Source organism: Pleurodeles waltl, chromosome 4_2 (genome assembly GCF_031143425.1).
Source record: "Pleurodeles waltl isolate 20211129_DDA chromosome 4_2, aPleWal1.hap1.20221129, whole genome shotgun sequence".
NCBI classification, from domain to species: domain Eukaryota; kingdom Metazoa; phylum Chordata; class Amphibia; order Caudata; family Salamandridae; genus Pleurodeles; species Pleurodeles waltl.
In genome coordinates, this window is record NC_090443.1 from 1034962544 (window position 1) to 1034977482 (window position 14939).

Consider the following 14939-nt stretch of genomic DNA (forward strand, 5'->3'; position numbering starts at 1 on the left):
CTGGGATCATGGGATTGTGCCAACTATGCCAGGATGGTATAGAGGGGGCAATTCCATGATCATAGACATGTTACATGGCCATATTCGGAGTTACCATTGTGAAGCTACATATAGGTAGTGACCTATATGTAGTGCACGCGTGTAATGGTGTCCCCGCACTCACAAAGTTCAGGGAATTGGCTCTGAACAATGTGGGGGCACCTTGGCTAGTGCCAGGGTGCCCTCACACTAAGTAACTTTGCACCTAACCTTTACCAGGTAAAGGTTAGACATATAGGTGACTTATAAGTTACTTAAGTGCAGTGTAAAATGGCTGTGAAATAACGTGGACGTTATTTCACTCAGGCTGCAGTGGCAGGTCTGTGTAAGAATTGTCAGAGCTCCCTATGGGTGGCAAAAGAAATGCTGCAGCCCATAGGGATCTCCTGGAACCCCAATACCCTGGGTACCTCAGTACCATATACTAGGGAATTATAAGGGTGTTCCAGTAAGCCAATGTAAATTGGTAAAAATGGTCACTAGCCTGTTAGTGACAATTTGGAAAGAAATGAGAGAGCATAACCACTGAGGTTCTGATTAGCAGAGCCTCAGTGAGACAGTTAGTCACTACACAGGTAACACATTCAGGCACACTTATGAGCACTGGGGCCCTGGGTTACCAGGGTCCCAGTGACACATACAACTAAAACAACATATATACAGTGAAAAATGGGGGTAACATGCCAGGCAAGATGGTACTTTCCTACACAGGGGCATTGCCCAACCACCAGCTTCCATGTGCAGGGGCTCTGGGCAACCACCACCTTTCATTTTCAGGGGCACTCGCCAACCACCAGCTTCATGTGCAGGGGCAGTGGCTAACCACCAGCTTCCATGTGCAGGGGCACTGGCCAACCACCAGCTTCCGTGTGCAGGGGCACTGACCAACCACCACCTTTCATGTGCAGGGGCACTCGCCAACCACCAGCTTTCATGTGCAGGGCCATTGCCCAACCACCAGGTTCCAAGTGCAGGGGCATTGCCCAACCACCAGCTGCCATGTGCAGGGTCATTGCCCAACCACCATCTTCCTGTGTGTTGCGGGTCATTGCCCGACCACTAGCTTCCATGTGCATGGTCATTGCCCGGGCGCTAGCTTCTGTGTCGGGGCACTGCCTAATCACCATCTTCCATGTGCAGAAGCATTGCTCTGAGACACACCTGTGCAGCTGTGCTCTCCCACCCTCTCTCCATGCTGCAGCGGCTGTGTTCTCCCACCCTCTTTCCGTGCTGCAGCGGCTGTGCTCTGCCACCCTCTTTCCGTGCTGCAGCAGCTGTGCTCTCCCACCCTCTCTCCATTCTGCAGCGGCTGTGCTCTCCCACCCTCTCTCCATGCTGCAGCAGCTGTGCTCTGCCACCATCTCTCCATGCCACAGCAGCTATGCTCTACAACCTCCTGTTCATGCTGCAGGGACTGTGCTCTCCCATCATCTCGCCATGCTGAGAGACTGTGCTCTCCCACCATCTCTCCATGCTGCAGAGAATGTGCCCTCCCACCATCTCTCCATGCTGCAGTGGCTGTGCTCTCCCACCCTCTCTCCATGCTGCAGCGGCTGTGCTCTGCCACCATCTCTCCATGCTACTGCGGCTGTGCTCTGCCACCATCTCTCCATGCTGCAGCAGCTGTGCTCTGCCACCAGCTCTCCATGCTGTGGCGCCTGTGCTCTGCCACCAGCTCTCCATGCTGCGGCGGCTGTGCTCTGCCACCAGCTCTCCATGGGGCGGCTGTGCTCTGCCACCAGCTCTCCATGCTGCGGCGGCTGTGCTCTGCCACCAGCTCTCCATGCTGCGGCGGCTGTGCTCTGCCACCAGCTCTCCCGGCTGCAGCGGCTGTGTTCTACCACCAGCTCCCCATGCTCCAGCGGCTGTGCTCTGCCACCAGCTCTCCGTGCTGCAGCGGCTGTACTCAGACACTGGAGCACGGAGAGCTGGTGGCAGAGCACAGACACTGGAGCACGGAGAGCTGGTGGCAGAGCACAGACACTGGAGCACGGAGAGCTGGTGGCAGTGCTCTGCCACCAGCTCTCCATGCTCCAGTGTCTGTGCTCTGCCACCAGCTCTCACGGCTGCAGCAGCTGTGCTCTGCCACCAGCTCTCCATGCTGCAGTGGCTGTGCTCTGCCACCAGCTTCCATTTGCAGAGGAATTGCCCAACCACCAGCTTCCATGTGCAGGGTCATTGCCTGACCACCAGCTTCCTGTGTGTTGCGGGTCATTGCCTGACCACCAGCTTCCATGTGCATGGTCATTGCCCGGGCGCCATCTTCTGTGTCTGGGCATTGCCTAATCACCATCTTCCATGTGCAGAAGCATTGCTCTGAGACACACCTGTGCGGCTGTGCTCTCCCACCATTTCTCCATGCTGCAGAGAATGTGGTCTCCCACCCTCTCTCCATGCTGCAGCGGCTGTGCTCTCCCACCCTCTCTCCATGCTGCAGCGGCTTTGCTCTGCCACCAGGTCTCCATGCCGCAGCAGCTGTGCTCTCCCACCATCTCTCCGTGCTGCAGCGGCTGTGCTCTCCCACCCTCTCTCCATGCTGCAGCATCTGTGCTCTGCCACCAGCTCTCACGGCTGCAGCGGCTGTGCTCTCCCACCAGGTCTCCATGCTGCGGCAGCTGTGCTCTGCCACCAGCTCTCCATGCTGCAGCGGTTGTGCACTACCACCAGCTCTCCATGCTGCAGCTGTGCTCTACCACCCTCTTTCCATGCTGCAGCAGCTGTGCTCTGCCACTGGCTCTCCATGCTGCAGCAGCTGTGCTCTGCCACTGGCTCTCCATGTTGCAGCGGCTATGTTGTCTCTCACCTCCCCTTCGTGGTGCAGCGGCTGTGCTCTGCCACCAGATCTCCATGCTTAAGCGGCTGTGCTCTGCCACCCTCTCTCCATGCTGCAGCGGCTGTGCTCTGCCACCCTCTCTCCATGCTGCAGCGGCTGTGCTCTGCCACCCTCTCTCCATGCTGCAGCGGCTGTGCTCTGCCACCCTCTCTCCATGCTGCAGCGGCTGTGCTCTGCCACCAGATCTCCATGCTGCAGCGGCTGTGCTCTGCCACCAGATCTCCATACTGCAGTGGCTGTGCTCTGCCACCCTCTCTCCATGCTGCAGCGGCTGTGCTCTGCCACCAGATCTCCATGCTGCAGCGGCTGTGCTCTGCCACCCTCTCTCCATGCTGCAGCGGCTGCGCTTTTCCACCCTCTCTCCATGCTGCAGCGGCTGTGCTCTGCCACCAGATCTCCATGCTGCAGCGGCTGTGCTCTGCCACCAGGTCTCCATGCCGCATCGGCTGTGCTCTCTCACCGGCTCTCCATACTGCAGAGGCTGCGCTCTCCCACCCTCTCTCCATGCTGCAGCGGCTGCGCTCTTCCACCCTCGCTCCATGCTGCAGCAGCTGTGCTCTGCCACCAGCTCTCCATGCTGCAGCAGCTGTGCTCTATGACCAGCTCTCCATGCTGCAGTGGCTGTGCTCTCCCATCCTCTCATCATGCTGTAGCGGCTGAGCTCTGCCACCGGCTCTCCATGCTGCAGCGGCTGAGCTCTGCCACCAGCTCTCCCGGCTGCAGCCGCTGTGCTCTACCTCCACCTTTCCATGATACAGTGCCTATGCTTTGCCACCTCCCCTTCCTGCTGCAGCAGCTGTGCTCTCCCACCAGAGCTCAATGCTGCTGCGGCTGTACTCTGCCACCAGCTCTCCATGCTGCAGCAGCTGTGCTCGGCCACCATCTCTCCATGCCGCAGCAGCTGTGCTCGGCCACCAGCTCTCCATGCTGCAGCGGTTGTGCACTACCACCAGCTCTCCATGCTGCAGCTGTGCTCTACCACCCTCTTTCCATGCTGCAGCAGCTGTGCTCTGCCACTGGCTCTCCATGTTGCAGCGGCTATGTTGTCTCTCACCTCCCCTTCGTGGTGCAGCGGCTGTGCTCTGCCACCAGATCTCCATGCTTAAGCGGCTGTGCTCTGCCACCCTCTCTCCATGCTGCAGCGGCTGTGCTCTGCCACCCTCTCTCCATGCTGCAGCGGCTGTGCTCTGCCACCCTCTCTCCATGCTGCAGCGGCTGTGCTCTGCCACCCTCTCTCCATGCTGCAGCGGCTGTGCTCTGCCACCCTCTCTCCATGCTGCAGCGGCTGTGCTCTGCCACCCTCTCTCCATGCTGCAGCGGCTGTGCTCTGCCACCAGATCTCCATGCTGCAGCGGCTGTGCTCTGCCACCAGATCTCCATACTGCAGTGGCTGTGCTCTGCCACCCTCTCTCCATGCTGCAGCGGCTGTGCTCTGCCACCAGATCTCCATGCTGCAGCGGCTGTGCTCTGCCACCCTCTCTCCATGCTGCAGCGGCTGCGCTTTTCCACCCTCTCTCCATGCTGCAGCGGCTGTGCTCTGCCACCAGATCTCCATGCTGCAGCGGCTGTGCTCTGCCACCAGGTCTCCATGCTGCATCGGCTGTGCTCTCTCACCGGCTCTCCATACTGCAGAGGCTGCGCTCTCCCACCCTCTCTCCATGCTGCAGCGGCTGCGCTCTTCCACCCTCGCTCCATGCTGCAGCAGCTGTGCTCTGCCACCAGCTCTCCATGCTGCAGCAGCTGTGCTCTATGACCAGCTCTCCATGCTGCAGTGGCTGTGCTCTCCCATCCTCTCATCATGCTGTAGCGGCTGAGCTCTGCCACCGGCTCTCCATGCTGCAGCGGCTGAGCTCTGCCACCAGCTCTCCCGGCTGCAGCCGCTGTGCTCTACCTCCACCTCTCCATGATACAGTGCCTATGCTCTGCCACCTCCCCTTCCTGCTGCAGCAGCTGTGCTCTCCCACCAGAGCTCAATGCTGCTGCGGCTGTACTCTGCCACCAGCTCTCCATGCTGCAGCAGCTGTGCTCGGCCACCATCTCTCCATGCCGCAGCAGCTGTGCTCCCACCGGCTCTCCATAGTACGGCGGCTGTGCTCTTCCACTCTCTCTCCATGCCGCAGCGGCTGTGCTCTTTCACTCTCTCTCCATGCCGCAGCGGCAGTGCTCTGCCACCTCCGCTTCATGCTGCAGCAGCTGTGCTCTGCCACCACCCCTCCATGCCACAGTGGCTGTGCTCATCCACCACTTGTCCATGCTGCAGCGGCTGTGCTCTGCCACCAAATCTCCAGGATGCAGTGGCTGTTCTCTTCTTCCAGCTATCCATGCTGCAGCAGCAGTGCTCAGCCACCAGCAACGCTTAGTGCAGTTGTGCCAGGCCCTCAGTTCCTTGTGCAGCAGCAGTGCTCAGCCACCAGCTGTTTATACAGCAGCAGTGCTCAGCCACCAGCTCCTTGTGCAGTAGTAGTTCTCAGCCCCCAGCAGGGCATAGTGCAGCAGTGCAAGGCCTCCAGCTCCTTGTGCAGCAGCAGTTCTCAGCCACCAACTCCTTGTGCAGCAGCACTGCTCAGCCACCAGCTCCTTGTGCAGCAGCACTGCTCAGCCCCTAGCAGGGCATAGTGCAGCAGTGCACGGCCTCCAGCTTCTCGTGCAGCAGCAGTGCTCAGCCACCAGATCCTTGTGGAGCAAGGGTAGTGCTCTGTCACCAGCTCCTTGTGCAGCAGTGGCAGTGTTCAGCCACCAGCTCCTTGTGCAACAACAGCAGTGCTTCAGCTACCATCTCCTTTTGCAGCAGCAGTGCTCAGCCACCAACAGTGCAGAGTATAGCATTACCAGGCATCCAGCTCCTTGTGCAGCAGCAGCACTCAGCCACAAGCTCCTTGTGCAGCTGAACCAGTGCTCAGCTTCTTGTGCAGCAGCAGTGCTCAGCCACCATCGGTGCATAGATCAGGGATGCTAGGCCGCCAGGTCCTTGTGCAGCAAAACCAGTGCTCATCTTTCAGCTCCTTGTGTAGCACCAATGCTCTGCCAACCAGCAGTGCGGAGTGCAGCAATACCAGGATTCCAGCTCCTTGTGCACCAGCAGTGCTCAGCCTCCAGCTCCTTGTGCAGTGCACCAGCAGTACTCAGCCTCCAGCTCCTTGTGCAGTGCACCAGCAGTACTCAGCCACCAGCTCCTTGTGCAGCCAACAGTGTTCAGCCACCAGCTCTTTGTGCAGCACAAGTGCTGAACCACCAGATCCCTGTGCAGAATCAGTGCTTAGCCACCAGTTACTTGTGCAGCCACATTGCTCAGCCACCAGGTGCTTGTGCAGGAGCAGTGCTTGTGCAGCAGCAGTGCTCAGCCACCAGCTGCTTGTGCAGCAGCAGTGCTCAGCCACCAGCTGCTTGTGCAGCAGCAGTGCTCAGCCACCAGCTGCTTGTGCAGCAGCAGTGCTCAGCCACCAGCTGCTTGTGCAGCAGCAGTGCTCAGCCACCAGCTCCTTGAGCAGGAGCAGCAGTGCTCAGCCACCAGCTCCTTGAGCAGGAGCAGCAGTGCTCCGCAACTAGATCCTTGAGCAGGAGCAGCAGTGCTCAGCCACCAGCTCTTTGTACAACAGCAGCAGTGCTCAGCCACCAGCTCCTTGTACAGCAGCAGTGCTCAGCCAACAGCTGTGTGTGCAAGAGCAGTGCTCAGCCACCAGCTGCTTGTGCAGGAGCAGCAGTGCTCAGCCACCAGCTGCTTGTGCAGGAGCAGCAGTGCTCAGCCACCAGCTGCTTGTGCAGCAGCAGTGCTCAGCCACCAGCTGCTTGTGCAGCAGCAGTGCTCAGCCACCAGCTGCTTGTGCAGCAGCAGTGCTCAGCCACCAGCTGCTTGTGCAGCAGCAGTGCTCAGCCACCAGTTCCTTGAGCAGGAGCAGCAGTGCTCAGCCACCAGTTCCTTGAGCAGGAGCAGCAGTGCTCAGCCACCAGATCCTTGAGCAGGAGCAGCAGTGCTCAGCCACCAGCTCTTTGTACAACAGCAGCAGTGCTCAGCCACCAGCTCCTTGTACAGCAGCAGTGCTCAGCCAACAGCTGCGTGTGCAAGAGCAGTGCTTAGCCGCCAGCTGCTTGTGCAAGAGCAGTGCTTAGCCACCAGCTGCGTGTGCAGGAGCAGCAGTGCTTAGCCACCAGCTGCTTGTGCAGGAGCAGCAGTGCTCAGCCACCAGCTGCTTGTGCAGCAGCAGTGCTCAGCCACCAGCTGCTTGTGCAGCAGCAGTGCTCAGCCACCAGCTCTTGTGCAGCAGTGCTCAGCCACCAACCAGCTCCTTGTGCAGCAGCAGTGTTCAGCCTCTGGCTCCTTGTGAAGCATCAGTAGTGCTCAGCCACCAACCAGCTCTTTGTGCAACAGCAGTGCTCAGCCACCAGCTCCTTGTGCAGCAGCAGCAGTGCTCAGCCACCGGCTCCTTGTGCAGCAGCAGTGCAGCAGTGCTCAGCCTCCGGCTCCTTGTGCAGCATCAGTAGTGCTCAGCCACCAACCAGCTCTTTGTGCAACAGCAGTGCTCAGCCACCAGCTCTTGTGCAGCAGCAGCAGTGCTCAGCCACCAACCAGCTCTTTGTGCAACAGCAGTGCTCAGCCACCAGCTCTTGTGCAGCAGCAGCAGTGCTCAGCCACCAACCAGCTCTTTGTGCAACAGCAGTGCTCAGCCACCAGCTCCTTGTGCATCAGCAGTGCTCAGCCAGTAGCTCCCTGAATAAGTGACCCAGCTCACTTAAGAAGGTCCTCTCACAGGGGAAATGGGACCCAGAGTAGTGGAGAATGTTCCCAAAGCACCTGTGATCTTTTCACCCTCCTCACCCTTGTGTTGACTCTAACCCAATCTGTGCTCTCTTGTTCTCTGTGTGCAGGATGTGCTCCTCGAATGGTCCTACGCTGGCGATGATGAGGGACTGGAGCCCTCAGATTATGAAGAATCGCTGGCAAGTGGTGAGTACTTCGTTCATAAATCTGCTTCTTGTCTTCAGTAGAGATGCCTTTTCTATGGTCTCTGAGCTCAACAAAGAGCCTATAGGGTGTTTCTGCACTCTGGGACGACTTAGATCTTGGCAGATGAGTTACTCCATCACAGCGGTAACAGATATCTCGTCCGCCGAAATATAAATCGCATTATTCCCTATGGGATTTATATTTCGGTGGACAGGACCTGTCACTGTCGTGATGGAGAAACTTGTCTGCCAAAATCTAAATCCGGCCCTCTGTCTCACCGTTGAAAGAGTCAAGACTGAACCCCAATATGTTAGGTCCTCATTGCGGTTGGGTCTCCAAGAGGGAATTACTTATTGATGCAAGCAGCAAAGGTCCAGTTTCGTGGCCAAGACCAAGGGAGGTGACCGGCACACCATCACTCACACAAGACATTTTCAGGGTGTGGAGCTTCACGGAGGGCTTCTACCAAGGGAGCAGCCAGAAAAGTAAAATAACCCCCACTTTGAGCCACATGGAACGAAATATCCTAGATCAGTGAGCGGTCTCTACCCTTTCTAATAAGGAGCAAGTGGTCACTGTTCCCAAGAGGAAAAAGCTTCAGCATGATTTGCAAAGAATGTGGCCAAAGACTGTGTATTTATTAGCACTGACTTATTTTTTTGATTTTTTTTTTTTTTCCCTCCCTCTTTTTTCCTACTTTCTATTTGTTTGTTTTCTTCCTTTTCATTGTCTTCTCATTCTGTTTTTACATCTTTCTTTTGTTCTGTATGGTCTTCTTTCAGGTGTCTTCTGAACGGTCTGTCCTTCCTTACATTTATGTGTAATTTTCCTTCCTACTCCTTTTCTTAGTATCATTCTCATATTCTTGTTTCTTCCGTTCGTCTTATCGTCCTCCTGTCCTTCCTTTACCCCTTCTCCCATGCCTCTTTCTTCATGAATTCCTTTCCTTTGCTTATTCTTTATTTTATTTTCTTCCAACACCGTCTCTCATTTCTTCTTTTCATCATTTCATTCTATTTTCTGCTGTCCTTTCTTTCTCTTCCTCCATTTTTAATTCTTTTTTCTTCCTTTTTCTAAGCTTTTTTTCTTCCCCTTTCCATTTTTTCCCTTTCTGTCTTTCTCTCCTTCTTTCTATTCTTCTTTTGTGCCTGCGCTCCATCCTGCTTGCTTTTTACTTTCCTCATTCGCATTCTTTTTTCCTTCCTTCAAGGTATTTCATTGTATTTGCCTCTAACTTATTTTTTTCTTTTATAGTCAAAATATTTATTTTCCATTCTGTCACTATTCTAAGCTGGTTTGAACTTCTCTGGCCCTTCCACATCCCACAGTGGTACCACTGAGATTTATTCTTCCAGAATGTATAGGTCTATCCTTCTGCCTTGTAGTGACCAGCAAGCCAGAGATGAAAGTTATGAAGGGCTGTAAAACAATTTAATCTGTCCAAGGCACCCTGCTTAACCTGGCACAGCGGGGGCTTCGTTACGCCCTTGGACTAGAATGGTGCAGCCACATAGCAGCATGATCTGCATAGAAGAGGGCAGGTATGTGCTAAGTACCAACTTGGAGGACACATGGTGTGCCTTCTCCTGGGAGTGGAGTCATCCATCTCCTAAATTAATGTGGCCCTGAGCCTGTTCTCCCACCCACACCGCACGCTTTGGTGCCTTCCACGTGGTTTATGGGTTTAGAATCCAAGAGGTGGCACCGACACTGGGTTAATCGCCATTGGAACTTGGCCCTGTCACTCACCGAAGACCACTTCTACCATCTGGCACCTACAAAACCATTGAAAAGAACCAACCTGAGGCCACGAGCTTGCGCTCAGTGACAAAATGAGAAAAAGGTCAGTGACTGGGATGGACTAAGAAAGATATATGGACCAGTTAAGAAGATCCTTCAACCCTGAAAGTCCAGTCCTCGTTCATTCCTGCCCTGTGGCAAAATACCTTATGCAGTTCTACAGGCAGCAGTGTGTTTCGTCTGTGGGGCCATAAGGAATGACCATATTTTGCTGGTACTGTTAACATGCCACTGGTTTCCTATAGATGCAAGGGCTATATTCAAAACATCTTGTGTGGCTCACAAGGCTTTTCACACATCCACTCCAGGTTACCCGGCTGACCAGCGTAAGATACCTGGTGGGGCTGAGCCATCATGCAATGCTGAAGCTCGACCTTTACATAACAGCCATTGCAACAAGAGCCTGGAGCTCCTTGCCTTCAAAGCAACACACCACTAACTCACAGGCTATCTTTAAATCCAAACTGAAAGCCCTTGTATTTGAAAGACACTTTTCTAAGTCCACACAACTCCTCCTTAACTTAGCTTTTGCACTGATTGCTGCCTTGAGGCTTACCTTTGACCTCAGTACTAATTGGCTCCTTCCTGAACCTGACGCCTGTTTACTTCCTGGTCCTCAATATTTATGACTTGTAATTTATACCATATTATAACACTCTTCCTCTATTGTAAAAGCTCAAAAATCTTTGCGTCATGCAGCTTATGTATCTTATGTAATGATCTAATTCTTTTGTAAAGAGCTCTAATACATTTTGGGTAATGTCATCTTCATAAATGAATAAATGAGACATCCCTCCTCTAGCCCCCCTGCTCTTGCTACCTGTCTCTCTCTTTGTGTCTCCTGATTAGGTCTGTTGAGTGTATGTGTGGCACTTCTGGCCTCATGGTGATAGAGAGTTGCAAGATAAATGGTGATGCAGCTCTTCCAGTCCTGTGGGTGGATGGGGTCAGCCTTGAATTTAGAATCATGCTTCACTCGCCTGTAGGTTGTGAGAGTGAATTCTGACGCGTCAAAAGTGAAGTGAAGCGGTGCAACATATTCTGTGACTCTGCAGATGGTAGTTTTGATCCCTCGATACTTTGAGGGGTGTCTTATGACTGCCCGCAGGAGGGTAGGATCGCCTGTCCTATCAAAAGACACCAGAGAGGTGCTGACCTGCTGTGTGACCTGTAGCAATCTTTCTTTCTTCAAAGTTCAATCTGAACTTATCTATCCTTGTTCCTAGCCACAGGGTCTTGACTCTGACTTTATTCTCTTAGTTGGACATCTGAAATTAAAAAAAAGTACATAGAAGGGTTAATGTGCTTTCATAGAGAAATATAAAAATATCCAGGGTACATATGTCTCCTTCCTCTCTAACATTAAACACATTATTCTGTTTTTTCCCCCTTAGACATCAGGGAGGCGCTTTACCTAACACTTCAGAGGATGAATGTATTCCTGAGGCTCCTAGAGACGCATACCCCCTCCTTTGAAGCTACCATCAAAGAGCTGCGCCGCATTGCAGATGGCTTGGACCAATTCCACCACGGAGCTACTATCGCAAGCATCACCGGGGGCGCGGTGAGTGCTGCCGGTGGCATCACCACTGTCGTGGGACTGATCCTCGCCCCATTCACCTTCGGGGCTTCACTGATTGTCACGGGTGTGGGTCTAGGTGTGGCTGCGGCCGGGGGGGTCACCAGTGCCACGGCCACCATCTCTGACACGGTGAAGGAACGCGTGGAGCGTGGTAAGGTGGATACTCTGATCCGTCAGTACGAGACGAGCATGAATGAGATCGAAGAGTGCCTCAAGAGCATCCAGTGCCAGCTGGAGAGGCTCAACAGCCACCCAGACTTCTCCCGCATCAGAATGAAGGAGTTTGAGGCAGTCGCCCTCTGCGCTCTACCCAGGGCAGGCAGAGGGATCGCTAACGTGGTGGAGATTGTGAGGCTGGCCCAGTTGGGTAAGGCAGCCGGAGGGCTGGCTAGGGGCATCCGCATTGCTGGAGTGGCCACTGGTGTCTTGACGGGACTTTTCTTGGTCATGGATGCCATCTTCATCGCAAAGGACGCCAAGGATTTGCATGAGGGGGCAAAGACGGAGGCCGCAGCAAAGATACGGGTGGCGGCTGATGAGCTGGAGAAGGGGCTACACGAACTGATGGAAATTGCGTGCACCTTGAAGAAGACGCAAATGTAAACACAGCAGACTGCATTCCAAGCAATCTTCTCCCCATGGCCGATCTACTGATATCCGCGGGGAACAAATATGGATTCTATAGTAGACGGAAGTTGATTTTCTTCTCCTCAGTGGTCATTCTGTACCTAGGGCCTCTGATGCCTGCGTAAGAGGTACAATCATGATTTGAATCATTTTGTACTAAGGAGCAGAGGTCATTTGTATCATTATATCGTCCCTCTCACCTCCTAAAGCACATTATTGACAGAATCCCTGATCCATATGTATCCGTCACGTCACCTCACCTGGATGTTCTTCCTTCCCAAGCATCCTGCAAGTTTTAAGTAAGCTACAGGGCAGGTGTCGTCTAGTCACTCCTGGTCAGGCACGGAATCCTCTTAAGCGCATGCCTGCCCAAATCCTAAAACAACAAAGTGAACACCAAAACCAAAGGGTAACATCGAGCAATGCAAATCATTATCTCCGTTGAAGTGCAGGCTTATTGGTCAGACGCGAGCTCCCATTTTAGCGGTTCACTTGTAGGCACTTTATTAGAATAATGATCATGAGAGGGGATCATTGAAAGATTCCTCAATGTGTGTGAATCTACTTCATCAATTCTTGCAATTGTACCGTTGATCACGTCCCGGGGTAGAGCGGTGAAGAGTGCACCCAAGTGTAAGAGCACCCTAAAAAAATGTGCAAGAGGTATAGTAAATAATAGTGATACCGAAATCGATAGAAAAAAGTTTTCGATGTTTACAGATCACCAGAAGTTACCAAATCCAATTGATGACTATTTAGAAGTTACTCTATCGAACGATAATGTTTCTCTGAAGATTAAAGATCTGCGTTAATCTTCGTCAGTCAATCACAGCTGAATTAATTGTATTGACCTCCAAGAATAATCTACCTGTACTCTTCAAATACAAAGATCTTTACATAAATTGATGATGTTGGATGGCTGTCAAGAAGGCTTTCTTCATCAGTTTTCTTCCGATTGTTTGAGTGAAGGATATTAAAATTATCTGTTATCAGCCAAAAGGCGTAATGGGTGTCCTTGTTTGCAGTGGCTGTTTGTCGTCTGTAGCCCTCTTCATATATTCTGGAAGCTGATGCCCCAATACTGTTTCACGTCCCAGATACCTGAAAGATCTGGAAGATATTAAACTCTAAGCTTATAGTATAAAATCGTAATAAGTAATATCGGGATAGGTCATGAGTGATTATAATCCTGACAGATTGTAGCCAAGTTTACTGCTTACGGTGTATGTGATGGAAATATCCAATCATAAAAGAAATATTGAACAATTTCGAAAAAAAAGTTATTACTTGCCTTAATGTTAATTCTTTTTAAGATGTAAAGTACTCATTATTGGCTATTGGGGTATAGGTTCCTTAAATAAAAAGATGTTTTTTGTAATTAACCATTTCTATGGGAAACATAGCGTTTTAGCATGATGGTTTATCTTGTGAAATTCTAACAAGAGGACAATAAATGCCTATAAATCCAACTTTTTTACTTAATAAAATATTGAGCAATAAACAAATCATTTTTCTGTTACTTTTTTTTTGGACACGTTTGCATATGAACCAGTCACTGCTTGTGAAAGCTCCTTGCGCTGTCTGCGGACACTCTGAAAACTCCTTGCGCTGTCTGCGGACACTCTGAAAACTCCTTGCGCTGTCTACGGACACTCTGAAAACTCCTTACTCTGAAAACTACTCGCGCTGTCTGCGGACACTCTGAAAACTCCTTACACTGAAAACTCCTTGCGCTGTCTGCAGACACTCTGAAAACTCCTTGCGCTGTCTGCAGACACTCTGAAAACTCCTTGCGCTGTCTGCAGACACTCTGAAAACTCCTTGCACTGTCTGCGGGCACTCTGAAAACTCCTTGCACTGTCTGCGGACACTCTGAAAACTCCTTGCGCTGTCTGCAGACACTGAAAACTCCTTGCACTGTCTGCAGACACTCTGAAAACTCCTTGCTCTGTCTGCAGGCACTCTGAAAACTCCTTGTGCTGTCTGCAGGCACTCTGAAAATTCCTTGCGTTGTCTGCGGACAATCTGAAAACTCCTTGCACTGTCTTCAGGCACTCTGAAAACTCCTTGCACTGTCTTCAGGCACTCTGAAAACTCCTTGCGTTGGCTGCGGACACTCTGAAAACTCCTTGCGCTATCTGCAGACATTCTGAAAACTCCTTGGCTGTCTGCAGACATTCTGGAAACTCCTTGCGCTGTTTGCAGACAGTCTGAAAACTCCTCGCGCTGTTTGCAGACAGTCTGAAAACTCCTCGCGCTGTTTGCAGACACTCTGAAAACTCCTTGCATTGTCTGCGGACACTGAAAACTCTTTGTGCTGTCTGCAGGCACTCAAAAACTCCTTGCGCTGTCTGCAGACACTGAAAACTCCTTGCGCTGTCTGCAGACACTAAAAACTCCTTGCGCTGTCTGCAGACACTAAAAACTCCTTGCGCTGTCTGCAGACACTAAAAACTCCTTGCGCTGTCTGCAGACACTGAAAACTCCTTGCGCTGTCTGCAGACACTCTGAAAACTCCTTGCGCTGTCTGCAGACACACTGAAAAGTCCTTGCGCTGTCTGCGGACACTCTGAAAACTTCTTGCGCTGTCTGCAGACACACTGAAAACTCCTTGCGCTGTCTGCGGACACACTGAAAACTCCTTGCGCTGTCTGCGGACACACTGAAAACTCCTTGCGCTGTCTGCGGACACACTGAAAACTCCTTGCGCTGTCTGCGGACACTCTGAAAACTCCTTGCGCTGTCTGCGGACACTCTGAAAACTCTTTGTGCTGTCTGCATGCACTGAAAACTCCTTGCGCTGTCTGCAGACACTGAAAACTCCTTGCGCTGTCTGCAGACACTAAAAACTCCTTGCGCTGTCTGCAGACACTGAAAACTCCTTGCGCTGTCTGCAGACACACTGAAAACTCATTGCGCTGTCTGTGGACACTCTGAAAACTCCTTGCGCTGTCTGCGGACACTCTGAAAACTCCTTGCGCTGTCTGCGGACACACTGAAAACTCCTTGCGCTGTCTGCGGACACACTGAAAACTCCTTGCGCTGTCTGCGGACACACTGAAAACTCCTTGCGCTGTCTGCGGACACACTGAAAACTCCTTGCGCTGTCTGCGGAC

At 52.6% G+C, this 14939-nt stretch overlaps 1 protein-coding gene across 4 annotated transcripts in view; it reads left to right on the forward strand.

Annotated features, from left to right (window-relative positions):
* The window catches only part of LOC138293656 (apolipoprotein L3-like), a 165081-nt gene extending 151752 nt beyond the window's left edge, over nt 1–13329 (forward strand). For all 4 annotated transcript variants that reach the window (XM_069232948.1, XM_069232947.1, XM_069232949.1 and 1 more), the window contains 2 exons: nt 7736–7814; nt 11009–13329. In XM_069232948.1, coding sequence (XP_069089049.1) covers nt 7736–7814; nt 11009–11799 — 870 coding nt within the window. In that variant the 3' untranslated portion in view covers nt 11800–13329. The remainder of the gene's footprint in view (nt 1–7735; nt 7815–11008) is intronic.
* Nucleotides 13330–14939: the final 1610 nt, after the last annotated feature.